General features: G+C 47.0%; 1 protein-coding gene across 1 annotated transcript in view; it reads right to left on the bottom strand.

The window, feature by feature from the left end:
- Positions 1 to 18,607, bottom strand: part of LOC147659167 (uncharacterized) — a 372,891-nt gene that overhangs the window by 203,274 nt on the left and 151,010 nt on the right. The window contains exon 5 of the mRNA XM_086951924.1: positions 1,118 to 1,360. Coding sequence (XP_086808050.1) covers positions 1,118 to 1,360 — 243 coding nt within the window. The remainder of the gene's footprint in view (positions 1 to 1,117; positions 1,361 to 18,607) is intronic.

Here is an 18,607-nt window from a genome sequence, read left to right as displayed (position 1 = left end):
GGCCGCATCCTGTCCTTTGTAGGAAATTTGCATTAAAGGATTTTGAAACCGTTCAGAGAGGACAGGTATGAGCTGGCTCACCACGCCCTGGTGGCATGAGTTTATCTGACCAAGAGGCAGACCCCATTCAAAGACTAAAATGCCAAACTGATGGAGAACACTACTCTTGCCAAGCACATCCATGTGCTTCAACTCTCCATCATGGATGTCAGTAGGCTAAGCATTCAGATCAAATATTTGCACAACAAATATTTCAGGTGTTGGGTGACAAGGCAAGAAGGCTGGGTAATCCGAAGCAGGGCTATGGTTCCTAGCGATAGAGTAACTTTCTAATGAAATGTAACAAGACTTTGACCATGCCACAGGCAATGTCTGTCAATTCCTCAATGAAAGGTAGCACAGGCTCTGGAGCGGAGGGGCCAGGCAGCAACATTTCCTTACAAAGATTATAGCCTTAAGTTTCCACAGATGGCTACTGCAGTTCCAATTTCTGCAGATCAACATACTACAACAGAGCTATTTTGCTCTCAGCGGTAGGCCCAAAAGAAGTAAACTTTCACCTCTGGAGAAGTGCTATTTTGGAAGTATAAGTCCAGACCATCATCAGTGTGGTGAGGGAGTAATAAAATGTCCACCCTCCTCCTCTTCATCGTCAGTCATGTAGAACATTCTGAAAGTTTTGAATGGGATTAAAGTAAGGCCTTAAGCAGCCAAAGACACTGACACAGAGGCCTTGCCGATAGTTTTGTCTTCTATAAATCGCATCATGAAACACTGGCCAAGAAACAGCTAATTAAGGCGCCAGATCAGGCATGGGCATAGGAACAAATCATACTAAAACATAAAACATTTTCCAGACCAAGTAAAATCCAACATTCTTTTTCAATCCAAAAAGTTACAATCATATAAAACGAATATATAAAATGTATTGGTAATATCAAAGACTAAGCAGCCAACTGCAGGTGATGGTCACACAAAGATCTAACTGGGTCAGTAGGCACCAGGGCAGGACCCAGAGGCATAAGTCTGATCAGGGGCATGACTAATCCAGGAGAACCAAAAGCACTCCATGGAACATGTTACTAGCGGGTCAAGCAAAAAAATATTGAAACATTACCTGGCAGTGGAATAGGCATCCCAGGAAGCGGAACACGAAATGGAGGCACCATGACTGGTGGAAAAGCTGGCATGGACGCAGTTGGTTGATGAATTGCATGAGTCACTGTGGGAGGTAAGGTCTGTGGGTGAGACTGATGTAAAGTCTGTCCAGAGGTGGTAGAAGGAGCTGCTGTAGAAATGCTGACTGTGGACGTAGGCACTGAAGCAGAAGAACTGGATATCTGGGCTGAAGCAGTTGAGGCTGATAAAAAAAGGTTAAACCAATTAACAGAAGCGTATTGCTTAAATATTTTTATCAAACAGGCACACAATATAATGAATCGAAATTCACAAATTTGTAGCAATGTGCATTTATCTTCATTTAACTGAACATATGTCATGAAATTTCGGGCTAGTCGCCAGTAACCCTGTGAAACCTTTCAAAGAGAACAATAATGACAAATGCTTAAGTAAATTCAATCAAAATTCTTGTCACTGCATGAGCAACAACTTGTGTAGGGCTGTAAACAAGAGTAATGTGAATATTTAGCACAAAACAGTGCATCCTGCTGATCACTGTTGTGTTCTTAATTGCCTATCAGCAGAAAATTAATTGGGCTGCACATGTGGATAGGAGATGAAGGGCTAATGCAAACCAATGACTTTAGTAAAAAGCCTGCAGAAGTTACTGATTGCCGATTCACGTATTGGTATTGTGTACATAATCAGTCTTTTCTAGGGGTTTTACCAATACAAACCAATTGTTGCCACAACAATTACTACAATGCACCACAACACATTTTGTAAGGCTGCCAGTCCACTCCGATCCATGTAGATGGGTAGGACAATGAAGTTATCAAAGATAAAGAAACTAAGCCCATTTCACTGGTTGCCTTGGCACCTGACACTAAGTCAGATCAATTAATGATTAAGGAAACACCTATTTTTTTGAACGTCAAAGCGTTCACCATCAAGGCGAATAACTACAAGACACCAAAAATAGTAAAAGTCAAAATCGAATAAAACAGTTTAATGCTGATCACTGCTGGCTCTTAAGGAGCTGAAAATAGAACTCTTAGGTAGGGTACTCTTGATCCCTTCAAGCAAACAGGTAATGGAGGTGAAGTCCATTATAAGACCCGTTTTTCAGAAGAGGCCTTTTCTTGAAAACACTTAGATGATGCACAGTTCAACTTCATGTCGCAACCCAAGAAAGCTTACTTTAACTAATCAGTCAAATGTCAGGAATATGAGGAGAAATCAAGTTACATATATCTTCGATAAAGCTCTTTCAAGAGGAAACTAACGCAGATTCCTCACTTTAGAATATTATCCAGGTGCCAGACTTGATGTTGAGAGTTGTGCAGTAGTGCTCCTATGCACTAACAAGTGGCATCACGCACATTTAAGCGTTACCCCGACACTCTGAAAGTTTTCTTTTCTGCACCCTCAAACTTTTTATATGTTGAAAAGTGACCACCTTACAGAACAGGACGGTTGGGGGAAGCCAGGAATCTGCAGTACAGTATCCAACGTCAGACATGGGGCAACTGGCTGATCAAATCAACAGTATGCAGATCTCTAAATTGGAACCTTTTTAACCCCTTGCGTGCTGCCGTCGGCCGTTGGACGATAGCAGCACTACCTCCCTAATGCTGCCGTCGGCCAACGGCCGACGCTGCCCCGCCCATTCTTCAGAACGCCCGCACCGTGGCGGAAAAAACGCTGCGGTTAAGGCGTTAAAATGGAGAAAAGAGTCCGTTCCACAGAAAGGGGAAGTGGGTTGTTGGTGAGGAATTCACTGTAAGATAAGGTATCTACCAAAAAGAGTTACCAAAGGAAAGCAACTTGTTCTTCTGATGGATACTTCTAACTGCAGTTTCCTCACCTTAAAATAGATACCAAAGCAGTACCTTTAAAGGTGGAGTGTATGTATGGTGGACTCAAACCACAAAGTTCGCCACAGCCAAGTGTGGATGTCAAGGCAGTAGTGCTTCATAAGGAGTAAGTTACTTACACTAATCAACTATTAGTAGCGTACAGCGCTACAGATTCACATGCTATGCACACCCCTCCCCATCTAGTGCTGGGCCCCGGACTCTACAATTTGTTTTCCTGGAGGAGTCTTTTATGGTCGACGTTGTGCCACTTATCTCTTCCTCCGAGGTAATTAGCATGTTCAACAGCTCCTTTGTTAGATTGTCATGTTTTTCCCTTTCTTACGGGGAGTGAGGATAAAGTCTGCTAGGTTTGCATTTGCTTTGGAACATGCTTGAAATTTGCGTAGATTTGACACCATCTAATACCTGCTAGGGAGAATGGAGGGTGCATGTGAATCTGCAGCACTTTGTGCTAGAAATAGATGCTTACAGGGTAAGTAACATGCTCCATTTGTAGCATGTGTTGGCTGAAGATACACATGCTATGAATCAACTGTAAAGCAGTACTACTCCTGCGGTGGCTTTAGGCATCACATGGTGTAGTTGCTTGAAATAATGTGTGTAGAACTGTTTGACCCACTAGATATTGTTGTCTGGCTTGTACAGCCACACAAAAGTGTTTAGTAAAAGTGTGTGGGTTTGTCCATGTAGCTGCTTTTACAAATGTCTTTTAGCGGAATATTTACTAAGAAGGCCATTGATGCTCCATTTGTCCTTGTGAAGTGAGACCATGGCATTGTGGGTAGTACTCTTTCTTTTATGTAGCAAATGTGGATGCATTTACCAATCCATCTTGCGGTTCCTGCCTTTGAGATGCTATGACCTTTCCTTGGGTTTGGAAAATAAATAAATAGTTGGGGTTTTTTAAAGGTTTTGTTTCCTTCCACCTAGTACATGACATCAAGTTTACGTAGTACCCTTTCTGCAATGGTCTCTGGTGTTGGGAAGAAAACCGGTAGATCTAGTGCAGAATTTAAGTGAAACGGTTCAACTCCATTTGGCAGAAACTTTGGGTCTGTGCAGAGTTAAATTTTGTCTTTGAAAACCTGGAAATAAGGTTCCTCAATAGTTAGTGCATGTATTTCGCTAACTTCTTAGCGATATATCCACAAAGAGAAAAGCCACTTTCCATGTAAGAAACTGCAAATTGCATTTATGCATGGGTTCAAAGGTTGTGGACATCAATCTTGTTAAAACAAGGTTTAGGTTCCATGATGGAACAGAAGTTGTACATGGTGGAACTACTCTTATAAGTCACCCAGTGAAAACCTTTATTGCTGGTATAACAGATATTACGTTTAGGGAGCTGGGTTCCTATTGCAGTACCGCATCTCACTTTTGGCCTGGTATTTAATGCAACTTTGACTAAAGTGTACTGGGGTCCTGCTGACCAGGTACTCCGTACAAGTGCTCTTTCCCTATAACTGTACAACTGTTTCCCCCAACTTGAAAAACATTTAGCACCTTCTGTATGTCCCTAGTAAATGGTACCCCTGGTACCTAGGACCTGGGGTACTGAAGAGGGTCCCTAAGGGCAGCAGCACAAACTGTGCCACCCTAAGGGACCCCTTACCAGGCACATGCAAAGCTGCCATTGCAGGCTGCGTGCCTTGGTGCAAAAAAAGTGAAATCATGAAATGTTAAACATTCCTGTGTGCCATGTTCCCCTAACTCTGCATTTGATATGTGTACGTCACCTCGACAGCAAGCCTGACCACCTTAAGGCATGGTGCTGAACATTAGCAGATAAGTGCCTGTGCTGGTCAGTCTTATTTCTGCCAGTGCAAGTGGATAAGTAAGCGATTTTAAAACATGTGCTTGACTGTGGTGAAAACAAGTTCACCATCTACATGATGGCTTCACTGAAAATAAAAGTTTGGTATCAAACATCTCATGCTGGTAAACCCACACAGATTCCAGTGATAGATTTACCAATATATGCACCCAAAGGGCACCTTAGATGTGCCCCCGGAAAACTTACCAGCCTCAGGTGTGCTCCCTTACTGCTATCTGCCAGCCTGCCACCTGAGATACTGTTCTGACCTCCTAAGGTGAGAGCCTCTGCTCTCAGGAGGCCTAGAACAAAAGCCGGCCTGGGAAGAGGCTATAAGAACCCCTGCTGATTAGCCTAGCCGGGCCAGCAAGCTTCAAAGTGCTTCCAAGATCTTTGGAATGAGAGTCTGACTCACCTCACAGGAGAGGAAGCTGCCCAACTTTTGTCAAGGGCCCCCTTGGCACGTAGACACGTCGGAAAATTAGCTATTCAGTTAGATGTGCCACAATGAGGTGGACACGGCCATCTTTGTGTTTGCAAACTTCCTGGACAGGGTTGTAAATGTAAAATATTCTTATATAGCGCAAACTGCCACCCTACGGGTATCCTGGCTCTCAGACTAAAAGAAGAACAATTGTTACTTACCTGTAAACAGGTGGTTCTCCAGTATTGGGGTCTTTCATAGATTCACATGCTTGAATATTCCCCGTCGTCGAAGTGGGAGTCCCATGGTAAATAAAATAGCAATAACATACCAATAACATATGTATGTAAAAACATAACACATGAAATCGTAGTAGAAAATACATATTAAAGGCTCAAAACCAATTCCTACATAGGAAAACATGATAGAGAGAAAAAACACTTGTAACATATTCCTGTCATTATGTTAGTCCAAACTACAGCCAATCAGGCGCCAGCACCCTTCCAAAACCTTCTCCTCGGAGCTCAGACCCTCAGAATTTCGTAGCACAATAGTGACAAAAGAGTCGATGAGGAGAAGCGAGCCTCTGAGGGGAGGAGGGTGGCTCGCATGTGAATCTATGAAAGACACCAATACTGGAGAACCACCTGTTTACAGGTAAGTAACAATTGATCTTCTCCAGAATTAGGGTGTCTTTCATAGATTCACATGCTTGAATAGAATAGAGAGCAGTAACATCCCAAGAGGTCCGATTGCTGTGCAACAGCATGGAGAAAACCAAAGAGACAGTAATAATACAGTCATGTAAGTACTGATAGCAATCACAAAAACCATAGCGGAGGAGGCAAGACAGAGGCTCACCTTAGTTAAAAAGATGACGAAAGACCGCCTGTCCCACTGCTGTATCCGCCTCGTTGATGGCATCCAAGCAGTAATGCTTTGTGAACGTGTGCCGGTTGGACCACGTGGCTGCCCGGCAGATCTGATGAAGCGGCACACCAGCAAACAGGGCGGTAGAGGATGACATCGCCCTGGTGGAATGAGCCCTCACTGCAGATCGTAGAGGCTTGCTGGCCTGCTGATGGCAGAAGACAATGGCTGAAGAAATCCAACGTGCAATAGTTGGCTTAGTAACAGGGCGCCCCTTACGCATGAGTCCGTAGGCAATGAACAGTTGATCGGACCTGCGAAAAGGGGCAGTCCTGCTGATGTAAAATTTAAGGCATCGTTTGATGTCCAAAGAGTGCAATCGTTGCTCTGTCGGAGATTGAGGATCGGCAAAGAAAGTCTTTAAGAAAACTGGTTTGTTTAGATGGAAATCAGTAGGCACCTTTGGCAGGAAAGTCGGGTTGGTGCGAAGCACCACACAGTCAGGTTTGAATTGGAGAAAAGGATGTTTAACAGTAAAAGCGTGAAGATCACTCACGCAACGAGATGTCAGAGCAAGTAGAAGGGCTACCTTCCAGGTCAGAAACTTTAAGTCCACCCTATGGATAGGCTCGAAAGGCGCCTTCATTAGTTGGGCTAAGATGACATTAAGATGCCAAGTGGGAGGAGGACGCCGAAGAGGTGGGAACTTCCGGAACAGTCCTTTGAAAAACTGACGAATAATTCTGGAAGAACAGAGAGAGGAGGAGCCATTCTGCCGGAAACGAGAGATTGCCGCCAAGAAAACTCTCAAAGTAGCATGGGAAAGACCAGATTGAGCCAGGTCCAGAAAGAACGGAAGTAGCTGCTCCGGAGTGGAATGGATAGGATGGATATTCGTAGCCACACACCAATGGCAGAACCTCTTCCATTTGAGCTTGTAAGTCTTAGTGGTAGACGAAGCCCCGGCCTGAGCGAGAAGGTCTCGGCATTCCGGCGAGATATTCAAAAGCGCAAATTCAAGGTGCTCAGGTTCCAGGCCGACAATTGTAGAGAGGAGGGGTTCGGATGGCAAATTTGACCCTTGTCCATCGTGATCAGGTCCGGTCGAGGATGAAGGAGGATGGGCTCGCACTGGGACAGAAGGAGCAACTCTGAGAACCATGCTTGACGGGGCCATCTGGGGGCGATCAGGAGAATGTGGCAGGGCTGCCTCCGCATTTTCCACAGCACACAAGGTTCCAACGGGATCGGAGGAAAAGCGTAGGCGAATAGATCGCACAAATTCCTCAATAGGGCATTCCCGCACGACCCTACGACCCGTGGTGGGGATGCCAACTTCCGTAAGATGAGTTAAAGACAATGGTCCTTGACAAGAAAGATCAACGTATCAATAATTATAGGCCACAATAAGCACTATAATGAAAAAAAGTCCAACCGGACTTGAAATGTATTCAATGTTTCATTTGTTCATGCCCCAACCAGGCTTAGACCTTTCACTACTCTGATAATACTCACCCATAAGCATGGTATACACATTTTGAACACAACTTGTTCACCATAGATTCCGAGCATGGCATTGCTTGCCTTCCACCGCGCCTTGTATGGTTGGCACAGGTTGTCTGACACATGCTCACCTGAATGACCAACTAGCACCTTAAGAGCTTGGCATGGAATTGCGTGATAACTCATGTGAGTAACAGTTGATTAATGAAATGTTATATGTTCCCTTCCTCCCTGTCAATACAGGCTTTTTGCATTCAGGCAAACAATGAATGTCCTGATGATGATCCTTTAATGCTAGTAGGATCGAAACGCCGTCGACATGATATGTGGTTAAACAGTAGTGTACTATTATGTGCCTAAATTCCTTACGTTTCCACATATGTGAAGCAAATGCACTTTAAATTTTCTCTTTGCTCCCAATTTTCATATGCCTGAAATACCCCAAGTACTTGTATTGTTTGATTGTAAGTGTAGCATTGTGGATGCAGGACTGTGTCCCACTGTCTAAATGTTGGTTCGTCTAATTTAATATATTCAAACATTGAATAAATTTCAAGTCCGGCTGGACTTTTTTTCATTATAGTGCTTATTGTGGCCTATAATTATTGATACGTTGATCTTTCTTGTCAAGGACCATTGTCTTTAACTTAACTGATACCCCAGGTCCTTGCTTACCTAGTGGGTTCCCTTGTCCTTTGGTAAAACTTCCGTAAGATGGGCATTTCCAATTCTCCGGTGTTGCAAAGAGATCCAGAGACGGACGACCTCATCGTTGAAAAACGAGGTCGAGAGTCGGTTGATGTAACTCCCACTCGTGGGTCGATGGCGTGGACCTGGTGAGGGAATCCGCTAGGATATTGGAGACGCCCGGCAGATGCATCGCCGCCAGGGTAACTTAATGACGGAATACCCAATCCCAGATCGACTGAGCCAGTCAAGACAAGAGCGGAGACCTGGTTCCGCCCTGCTTGTTGACATAGTGCATACTGGTGGTATTGTCCATCTGAATAAGCACTGATTCCCCTTGAATCACAGGAAGGAACGACTTGAGTGCTAGAAAAATTGCCATCAACTCCAGCCTGTTGATGTACCAGGAACGATGAAGCGGAGACCATTTGCCTTTGATGGAAAGGCCTTGAAGGTGAGCACCCCAGCCTTCTAATGAGGCGTCTGTTGTGAGCGTGAGTTCTGGAGTGGTGGAGAGGAAAGAAGTTCCCGACGCAAGGTTGGACGGTTGTGCCCACCATTGGAGAGCTGATCTCATGCGAGCGGTGACACTCGCGAGGTCGTTGAAAGAACCGGAGACCTGACGCCACCGTACGTCCGATTCCTCCTGAATGGGGCGAGTCCGAAGTCTGCAATTTGGGATCAGTGCAATACAAGACGATGCCATCCCCAGAAATGACTTCAAGATCCGGACAGAAACTAAAAGTCTTGCCCAAATCAGAGACACCAAACGAAGGATTTTTGTTGGCGCTCCTGGGACACGAATGCCTTTGAAACTACTGTGTCCAATGTTGCTCCCAGAAAATTCCTGCCTTGAGCCGGATCGACCTGAGACTTGTCGACATTGATGGTTAGGCCGAGAGATCGAAACACATCCTGACAAAGACGGGTGTGTTGAAACAGCTGTTTGCGAGACTGTGACTTGAGGAGGCAGTCCAGATATGGAAAGATTTGGACGCCTCAGACGCAGGTAAGCCACTTCTGGAGCCAATACTTTCGTGAAGACACGAGAGGCGGATCGGAGGCCGAAAGGTAACACCTTGAACTGGAAGTCTCTCCATCCCACCTGGAAGCGTAAGTACTTCCAATGCTTTTGAAGAATTGGAACATGGACGTAGGCATCCTGTAGGTCGATGGTGGTCATGAAGTCGCCCATGGAGAGAAGACGCAGGATCTCTACCAGTGTAAGCATGCGGAAGGATTGGCTCTTGAGGTACCTGTTGAGCGCTCGCAAATCCAGAATTGGTCGCCAATCTCCCGTCTTCTTGAGTATTAGGAAACAAGCATTTACAATGCAATGGTCTCGGCATCATTAAAGGTAGAGCTATTGGCATTGCTCATGACATTTCTTTTAATCATAAATAAATGGCATTGTCATTTACATTGCCAATACACAGCACTCTGCACTCAACAGCACTCACTACTCTGCACCTGCACTCACAACTCTGCGCACTCACAACTCTGCGCACTCACAACTCTGCGCACTCACAACTCTGCGCACTCACAACTCTGCGCACTCACAACTCTGCGCACTCACAACTCTGCGCACTCACAACTCTGTGCACTCACAACTCTGTGCACTCACAACTCTGTGCACTCACAACTCTGTGCACTCACAACTCTGTGCACTCACAACTTTACCGCCTGCTTTCAAAGAGGAAGCAGTTTCCATTCTAAGGAGCTCTGACAGTCTTATAGTGTTGAAGATGTCAGCAATGTGAAGCCACTTCTTGCCATATGCCCCACACTGCAGATTTACTGGGCGGGAGTACACACCATGATACTGACAATCACAGGGCTGATGGGCCTCACCACATGGGAGACCAGATTCATCACCTTATTATCATACAACGGTAATGCAATGCACTAAACCCACTCTGGTTTCTATGGAGCTTGGATCACTGACCACTTACTCAAGGTTTTTAGGCGCTTTACATCACTTTATGGTTTTGAGTCACTGACCTCACTAAACATCTTAAGGGACTATTTGAAAGTTTCTAGCCTCCCTCCCTCCTTAATTCATCTACAGTTTCCTAAGTCCTACGTTTCAATGAATGTTTCTTACCACCTTGGGCGTTTCTGGAGTGCGTTATTTAAGTATACAGGGGTCCCTATTCTCCTCAGCTCACTCAGTTATGATTTCAGAGTGCTGTAAGCCTTGTACACCCCCTGAGGCCTGCGGGCCCCAAACCTCATTCCATGAAGGTTTTGAGGGCCTTTGCCTCGCTCCATTGAAGTCTCTGGGTGCCTTACCTCACTGTTAGCAGCCAAACAGACCTATCACCAGGGGTGTAGCTTCGGGGGGTTACACCACACCCTATTAAATGGATTATCTAGTAAATAGTTGGATACAGCTGCTTTCTGTTTGGTGTAGTTTAGTGCAAGTTCTTAAAACTGTTGGTTATTTTTACAACAATCTGTGTTTTTAGTATCCCATGTAACATAAGGTGTATTTGTAAAGTGCACATTCACCACAACGGGTATCTTGGCATGGATAACAGATGTTTATTGTTACCCAAATCAATAGTACTCATTTTATCGACCTCAGGAGGATGAAAGGGTGAGTGGACCTGCTGGGATTTGAACCTGTGACCATGACGTCAAACATAGGCCCCTACAGGAGACACTAGTCCACTAAGCCACCAGACCCTGCTAATCTGCACTGTTCTCCATCTCCACTGCCCCTTAAGCCTCTTCCTTCCCTCTCAAATAATATAGTTTGCCATTATATGCCAGCGTGATTATTGGGAAATCCGAAGTCACCCCTCCCCCCCCCCAAAAAAAAATCTTAATGACCAAGCTACACCCCAGCCTCTGTCATGTGTGAAATTTACAGCCAGCTCGGGTCTTTCAATAAACAATACATTGCTTAATCGGACTTGTAGTTCCAATTTTAGCCGTATTAGAATGGAATTTGTTAAAATCACATGCAGAGTGCCGCTGTATACTAAAAAGTCAGGAAAACCTAAAGTTATAAATGACATGGGCTACTTGACTTCTATGCCCACCCTTTAAAAAGTCAGAGTGTTGTGCCCCACAGTATGAAGGCGCTTGTGTGCTTTAGCAAACCCATTGGGTGTTTCTAGCCACTATCACGTTCTGAAGGCGTCTGCACTCCTTCCTATCCCAATCTCTGGAAGTCCCTGGACATCTTGCCGCACTCTTTGAAAAGCTTTGGGTGCCAGGCGCCTTGCAGTGCATTCCGAGGTTTCAGGGCACTTTACCAGACTCTTTGCAAATCTTAAAGTGTCATTCCAAGCGCTTTGCCGCAACCCATCCTGGGCGATTTCAGGAGCTTTCTCTCACTGTCAACCTCTCTAGTTCCGAGAACCTTACTTCACACATTGGGCGCTTCTGGGCGCTTTATCTTGGTCTCTGAAAGATTCTGACTGTCTTGCCTTGCTCTCTGAAAGTCTCTTGGTGCCAGGCGCGTTGCCTCGCTCCCTGAAGGTTTCGGGGCACTTGTATCTACCCCTATAAACGTTTCTGGGCACTTTACTTCTCTCTCTGAAAGTGTTCGGACGCCTAACCTTGCTCCCTAGAGTTTTCAGCGCGCTTCACCCCACTCGCTGTAAGTTTTTGGGAGCTGAGCGCCTTAACTCCCTACCTGGGATTTCTAGGCACTTTACCTCCCTCTATGAAAGTTTCTGGGCGCCTTACCCCGCTCCTTGGCATCGGACTTCTTGCGTTTGAGCCGGTCTTTGACCCGCAGCCTGGAGAATGTCTTCTTCAACAGAGGCTCCGCCATGGTGGAAACTGGTGGGGGCACTCTAGGACGGACAGGGGGGTCCCCGAGGCCCCCCTGGAGTGCAGCCCCCAACTCTAGCGGCCGCTCTTCCATCCTCAGCTCCTCCTCTTGTCCAGCTCCTCTGGAAGGAAAGTCGCAGGAAGCGAATTCCAGGCGTGCTTTCAGCCACTGTTTTCCCTTTTGGGTCTTAGGCTGAGTAGGGCGGGGGCGCGAGGTGGGGGCGACTGTGGGAGTCTGGGTGTTGTAGTCTCTCTATCCCGCTCTCTCCATCTCTCTCTCTCGTTTTATTTCTATTTGCCTGCGTCTTTCACAAGCGGATACTGCTTTGTCACAGAGCAGATGAGAGATGGAATTCTGTGCACCTTTTGAAGAATTTGACTCACTCCTCGGACAATCTGAACACTTCTTTAGATAACTGTGAGAATCGGGACAGGAGAGAATCGCGGGGCGGGCGGGGGGGGGGGGTTGGGGGGGGACGGGAGAGACTCGCGGGGGGGGGAGAGACTCGCGGGGGGGGGGACGGGAGAGCCTCGGGGGACGGGAGAGCCTCGGGGGACGAGGCGCGGGGGACGGGAGAGCCTCGGGGGACGGGAGAGCCTCGGGGGACGGGAGAGCCTCGGGGGACGGGAGAGCCTCGGGGGACGGGAGAGCCTCGGGGGACGGGAAAAATAAACGGCAAAAACAAAACATGGAAAGAAAAATAAAACGGCAAAAACAAAACAGCGGCCACAACGACTTTCGGATTCGGGGCGGGAACGAGGACAGCGGGAGCATGCGACCTACCTCATGTACAACAAACAGCTTAATGGCGGCCGGCACTCCTGAAATTTTTCGGAATTGGGGGCGTGGTTTTGATGTTCTGAGTGACGGACAACGTCACTGTCTAAAGAACATCAAAAATGACACCCCCAAATCCGAAAAGGACGGGGCTACATTGGAGTGACTGATCTCTCCTCCAATGGCTGGCCTCCGTTTAGGAAGCCAGCCAATGAAGGAGAGATGGGGCACGGAGGCGGGACCTTCGGCGCTACTCAGACTCATTAAATCGCAGCCTTTTAGGCCTTCGACCTAAAAATGGGACTAGAAACCCTTTCCTCTGAGACTTGGGAACCACTTTGACGGCACCTTTGTGAATTAGAAGACAAACTTGATGGAAAAGCTCCTTGATGTGGGGAGGAGGTGGGCCAGACGGTGGAGTGGGAGGAGGAATCTTGATGAACTCTAGAGCATGGCCCTTTTGTACAATGTCCAGAACCCAGCGGTCCGAGGTGATGGAGGACCACTGAGAAAAGAACAGAGATTCGACCTCCAAAGCTGGGGGGGATACACAAGTCATTGACGTTTGGGAGTGGATCCTCTATACGAGGATTTTCCTCTGTAGGATTTGGACGACTGCTGTCGGGAGGACTGGTGTTGGTTGGAAGAGTAACGTTGATTACCTTGATGGTAGGAGCGGTATTGAGAGTTTCCTCCACGAAAAGTTGAGGAGGTGCCGCGTCCGCGAGCACCCCAAAATGGCTGCTTCCGAAACTGTAAAGTCCCCAATGAGCGAGCAGTGTCAGTGTCCTTTTTAATGGCCTGCAAAGCCTAGTCTATGTGTGCTCCAAAAAGCGATTCACCGTCGTATGGCATATACAGGATCTTGGATTGAACTTCTTGGCGGAAAGAGGTGGACCGTAACCAGCCCTGCCTTCGTAAGACCGCTGCACCAGCAAGCTGACGAAAGCCAGTACACGTAATGTCAACTGCACAATCAATGATTTCCTCCGATGTCCTGCAGGATTTGCAAAGCTTCAGCCTTGGAAGCGTCAGGGATGAGGTTCACCAGGGCAGACAAGTCCAACCACATCTGGCGGTCATAGCGGCCTAAGATGGCTAAAGCATTAGCCGCCCTCACCGTGCCATAGTGGAGAACTTGCATCCAATAGCGTCCAGGCGCCGACCCTCTATCTGGAGGAGCTGAAATTGGCGATGCCGGATTACGGGAACAACGTTGTGCAGCTTGAGTGACCACTGAGTCAGGCTTTGGATGAGCGACAAGGCACGCTGGAGATCCTACCGGCGCCTTGTATTTCTTCTCAAGGCGAGGCAGCTGAGCCGGCAGTGAATTAGGAGTTTGAATGAGCTTCACCCCTTCAGCCCATATAAAGTCTATGATGGGTATAGTGTGGACTTGTTTGAATGGCTGATTTTTAAAATCATAGAGGAAACAGTCTCCCTCCCTCTGGACTCTAGGCAATTTGAAATGTTGGGCCGCTATATCCATCAGCTGATGGAAACTCGCAATGTCCACCGGAGGCGAATCCCCGGGCTCTACCGGGGGAGGGGAAGGCGTCTGGATTTGGTAGTCGTCCCACTCAGCCAAGTGGGTGGCCGCATCATCATCATGGACCTCACCATCTTCCCGTTCGGGAGTGACATCATCAACGGGGTACACGGTAGTGTGGATCTTCACTGATGTCTGGACCTGTGGTTAAGGCGTTGGTGGCAAAGGTGGCGGAATAGGGACAGGAGCCACCTCAGTCGCAGGCACATGAGGCATAGCGGACCCTGCGGAGAAGGCGGGAAACGCCGGTTGTAGTCATCCAACATATGTTGGAGATTTGAGATGAGCGACAATGGCAATGTCGCAGTAGGAACTTGTATAGAGTGTTCTTCTGCCTGAGAGTACTGGCCATCGCCATCATCATCACCATAATCCCGGCACTTAATGATCAAATCTGACGGATCGTGTGCCACTCTGAAAGAATCATCCACATCATTATCCGGCTCAGAGCCTATGGCGAACATTGGCAAGGGAGGCTGTGGATCTGGAAGAGATAGTTGGTCAACTGTCCGCTGACGACAATGGTGCAAGGGGTCGGCGGTGGAAGAACCAGACCCAGTGGAAGACAATGGCACCAAAGGTATTGTGGGAAACGAAGGAACCACCGTCGACGGTGTCGTCGACGGTGCCGCCGACGACGCTGGTAGAGGCGTCGACGAAGTCGTTGTAGAGAAATCTGCCGTCGACGGAGCAGCCGTCGACGGAACCATCGTAGACGTCGAGGTAGTCGACGAAGTCGTCGACGATGATGAAGCCAGCGTCGACGGAGTCGATGTTGACGGAGCCCTCGTCGGAGAGAAATCGGTCTAAAACTAGCTGGAATTGTTTGATCCAAAGAGGGCTTCTTAATCAGGGGTGTCACCACCGCTTGCTTCCATCCCTCCGGAACAGTGCCTTCTTCCAGGGACTGATTACAGATCTGCCGCAGCCAAGGAAAGGTTGTTTGGCCGAAGGTCTTCCAAGGCTTTGTAGGGCAAGGGGTCAAGGGGAGAACTTGAGGACACACTATGCAACAAGATGTTAAAAGAGAGGTCGGTGAAAAGCTGAAAGCTATCCAAAGTGGTTAGCTGCCGCAGATCCTCATCCGCCGCTTGTATAGAATTGTCCTGGTCCCTGTTATCGTTGGCTTGGAAAGCACCGACAATTTTAGCCACTTTGTCAGTAAAATGGAAGGCAATCTCATCGCAGTTCCTGCAATGCCACCACTTTATTACTCAAGCAAGTTGAGGCAGAAAGGTCCTTAACGATCTTAAAGAGTGCTTTAGTACGATTAGATGCTTGTGAAATAGTTAGCGTAGAAATTAGACTTGTACTCTAAAATAAGCTCCTTATATTTAATCTGCGCTAATCTCAGTTCTTGCTTATCCAGCTCTAGGTACTTCCTTCTCCATTTCCGCTCTGCCTTCTTGCATATTAGGCGTAACTGTTTCAGTTCATCGTTATACCAGGGTGCTGTGATTTTATTTCTATTTTTTAGCTTCTTTACCGGAATTAACTGATCCAAAGCGTCAGTTATATATTTATAGTAGGTGTTGTATTTCTCCTCTACTGTAGCGGTAGGGTAAAAAAAATTACATTAGGGAGGGTTGAATGGGCACTATTCTTTCCAAATTTCACCCACTCCCTTCCTCTCCGGTAGGTCGCTGAGCATTTAGAGTTATGCACTGGACAAGGTAGCATAATATTAAAATGAATTAGATAATGATCCGTCCAAGTTTGTGGTATTATATTTAGTACTTCAGTTTCGAGTTGGCTGGCAAACATCAAGTCAAGAGTGTATCCTCCCTAATGGGTGGGGTGTTTTACCAATTGTTGAAGGCTGAGATTTGCGCAGGTGTGATTCAAATCTCTCAAATGGCTGCTCAGATTCCCACTCTCCCAAAGATTAAAATCTCCCAGTATGATTGTGCTAATGTTAGATTAGTGATGGTATCTAAAAAATATTGGTATTGAGTGGCACACCATGGGGGTCTATAGCATACCATTCCTGTGAGCAGGCTACCTCTGGGTTCCTGCAGGGCGAAGCCCAGGAGTTCTATCCCCGCAACCTGATCAATCTTCGAGGGTACAAAGTTCAAATCTTCCTTAAAAATCACTCTCCCAACCCTCCTCCTCTACCCACTATTCTCGGGTTGAGCTGGACTTTATAGCCTGCAGGACAGGCAAGACCTACTTCTACCACGGCCTCAGCGCCAATCCACGTATCTGTTAAAAACAGTGCATCCAAGTTCAGGTCCTCAATTAAAACTGACTCCTCCACATGGTGTTTGACTAGCGACAGACTATTGATCAGACCGCAGGTAAGGGCTTTACTCGCATAGTTCTTTGTGAACAGCGGGTGAATAAGGTTTTTATATTCCCTCTTACCTAGATCCATCAGTTGTTCCCTAGAGTATGTCACACGTCCTTGTTTGCAGCCAAAACGAGCAGCGTGGCTGGCGCTGGGCGCGTCCGGGCTTGCCTCTGGGTTATGCCCACTTCCCACAGGAAGAGGTCATACAGGGGGCATATTGACCCCAAGGGTCAATAGCCCATTGGCTATTACCCTACACTCCCCTGATGCCCTTAAATTCAGAATTTAGGGGACTCCCATTGTCGAAAACGTAACCAAAGTCGACTCGTCCTGCAGCTGTTGAATCCAGAAACCTGGGAGGACTGCCTGCAGTCGATAAAGACTCAAGAGCAACCATTTACAGCAGACCTGTTCTGAAGAAACTCCCAAAAACCCAAGTTGAAGTGGGCTACTGGTGTTAAAAAGGTCCTCCAGAGCTCGAGTCCATTGTGGTTTCACAGCTTCTGGACTCTCAGATGTCGCCTGCATTCTCTGCACGCAGGGCCCCGCAACCACGACTGCTACGATAAGGGAAAACCAAATGCCTAAGGACACCCCTGCACCAGTCTCCCCCTGGGCCGTGGAAAAAGTACTGTGGATGTGGGTGCCCTTGATGGACATTTTTCGCATTTTGCGTTTTCTGTGGTGGCAAAGAGATCTATTGTCAGTGTTCCCCACTGCTGGAAGTATGAGTGTGGACTTCCCATTTGTAGACTTCTTGTAGTGTCCTGCTAAGTAAGTTTGTGGATGAGCTGTCCACTCCTGGTATCTATTTGTGACTAATGGCCCTTTTCCATATGGGTCGCGCTAGTTGAGACAGCTGTAATGAATGGGACCCTCCCTTTATCTGGATGTAGTAAATTGCTGTCATATTGTCTGTGCGTAAAGAGACATTTTTCCGAGCTATTATGGGTAGATATTATTTGAGAGCCATTTGTATGGCTAGCAGCTCTAGAAATTGATGTGGAATGTTTGTTGATGTGTGGACCACTGACCCTTTACTGTAATGTCCCTCATGTGCACACCCCAACCCATGGGTAGTCCATATGTAGTGATTGTCACTTGTGGGATTGGGTCCTTAAAGGTTCTTTCCTTTGTGTGTTCGGTGTATTCCACCATTTTAGTGTCTGAAGGACCCTGAGTGAAACCAACAATAATAGAGCCCCCCAGTTCATTGTAAAGGCATGTGTGCCAAAGGCGCATTAGTAGTACACGGTTTGGTGGCTGAGTTTAAGGGCGGGAGGAGGAAGTAGTTTTTAGGGCTGGGTAGTTTTTAGGGCTGGGGACTGGATTTTAAGGCAGTTTTTAGTTTGGGGGTCGTTTGCAGTGGAGTGTAATCATTACCACACATATGCATTTACCAATCATACCTTTACAATGAAATGCGTGGTAAAGGCATGCGTGGTAAAGGCATGCGTGGTAAAGGCATGCGTGGTAAAGACTCGGTCGTAGTAAAGATCGCGTTAAGGCATGCGATATAATCACATGCGTAGTTCGGTCATACAACCACAAGTTTCACTACAAAGGTAGTTGGGTTATGCAGCCACCAATAAGCTAGGAGCATTAGTAGGTTATGAAACAGTGTGTCCTAGTAATCATACAAAATTCATCTACTGCACAGCCAGAGCTACAATTTAAAGTAATAGGAATTTGTGTCATACGTGCAAGCTCTCGAGGAACGTGATGATCTGGAGGGCAATAAAGAAAGGGACTAGCCCCGGCAGGTCAGTGGGCAACCATGGTCACCTCCCACTGAGTGACAAATGGGCTATCCTTCCACCAAAAGACTGTTTTGAGGGAGAAATGAAGGAGTTTTGAGGCAGCACAGCCCACAGAGGACAGTGAGGATTCACATATGCTATGGCC

The sequence above is a fragment of the Lissotriton vulgaris genome, unplaced genomic scaffold (genome assembly GCF_964263255.1).
Source record: "Lissotriton vulgaris unplaced genomic scaffold, aLisVul1.2 SCAFFOLD_990, whole genome shotgun sequence".
NCBI lineage: Eukaryota > Metazoa > Chordata > Amphibia > Caudata > Salamandridae > Lissotriton > Lissotriton vulgaris.
Note: the sequence above shows the minus strand (reverse complement) of the source record. Positions and strands in the feature narration are given on the sequence as shown.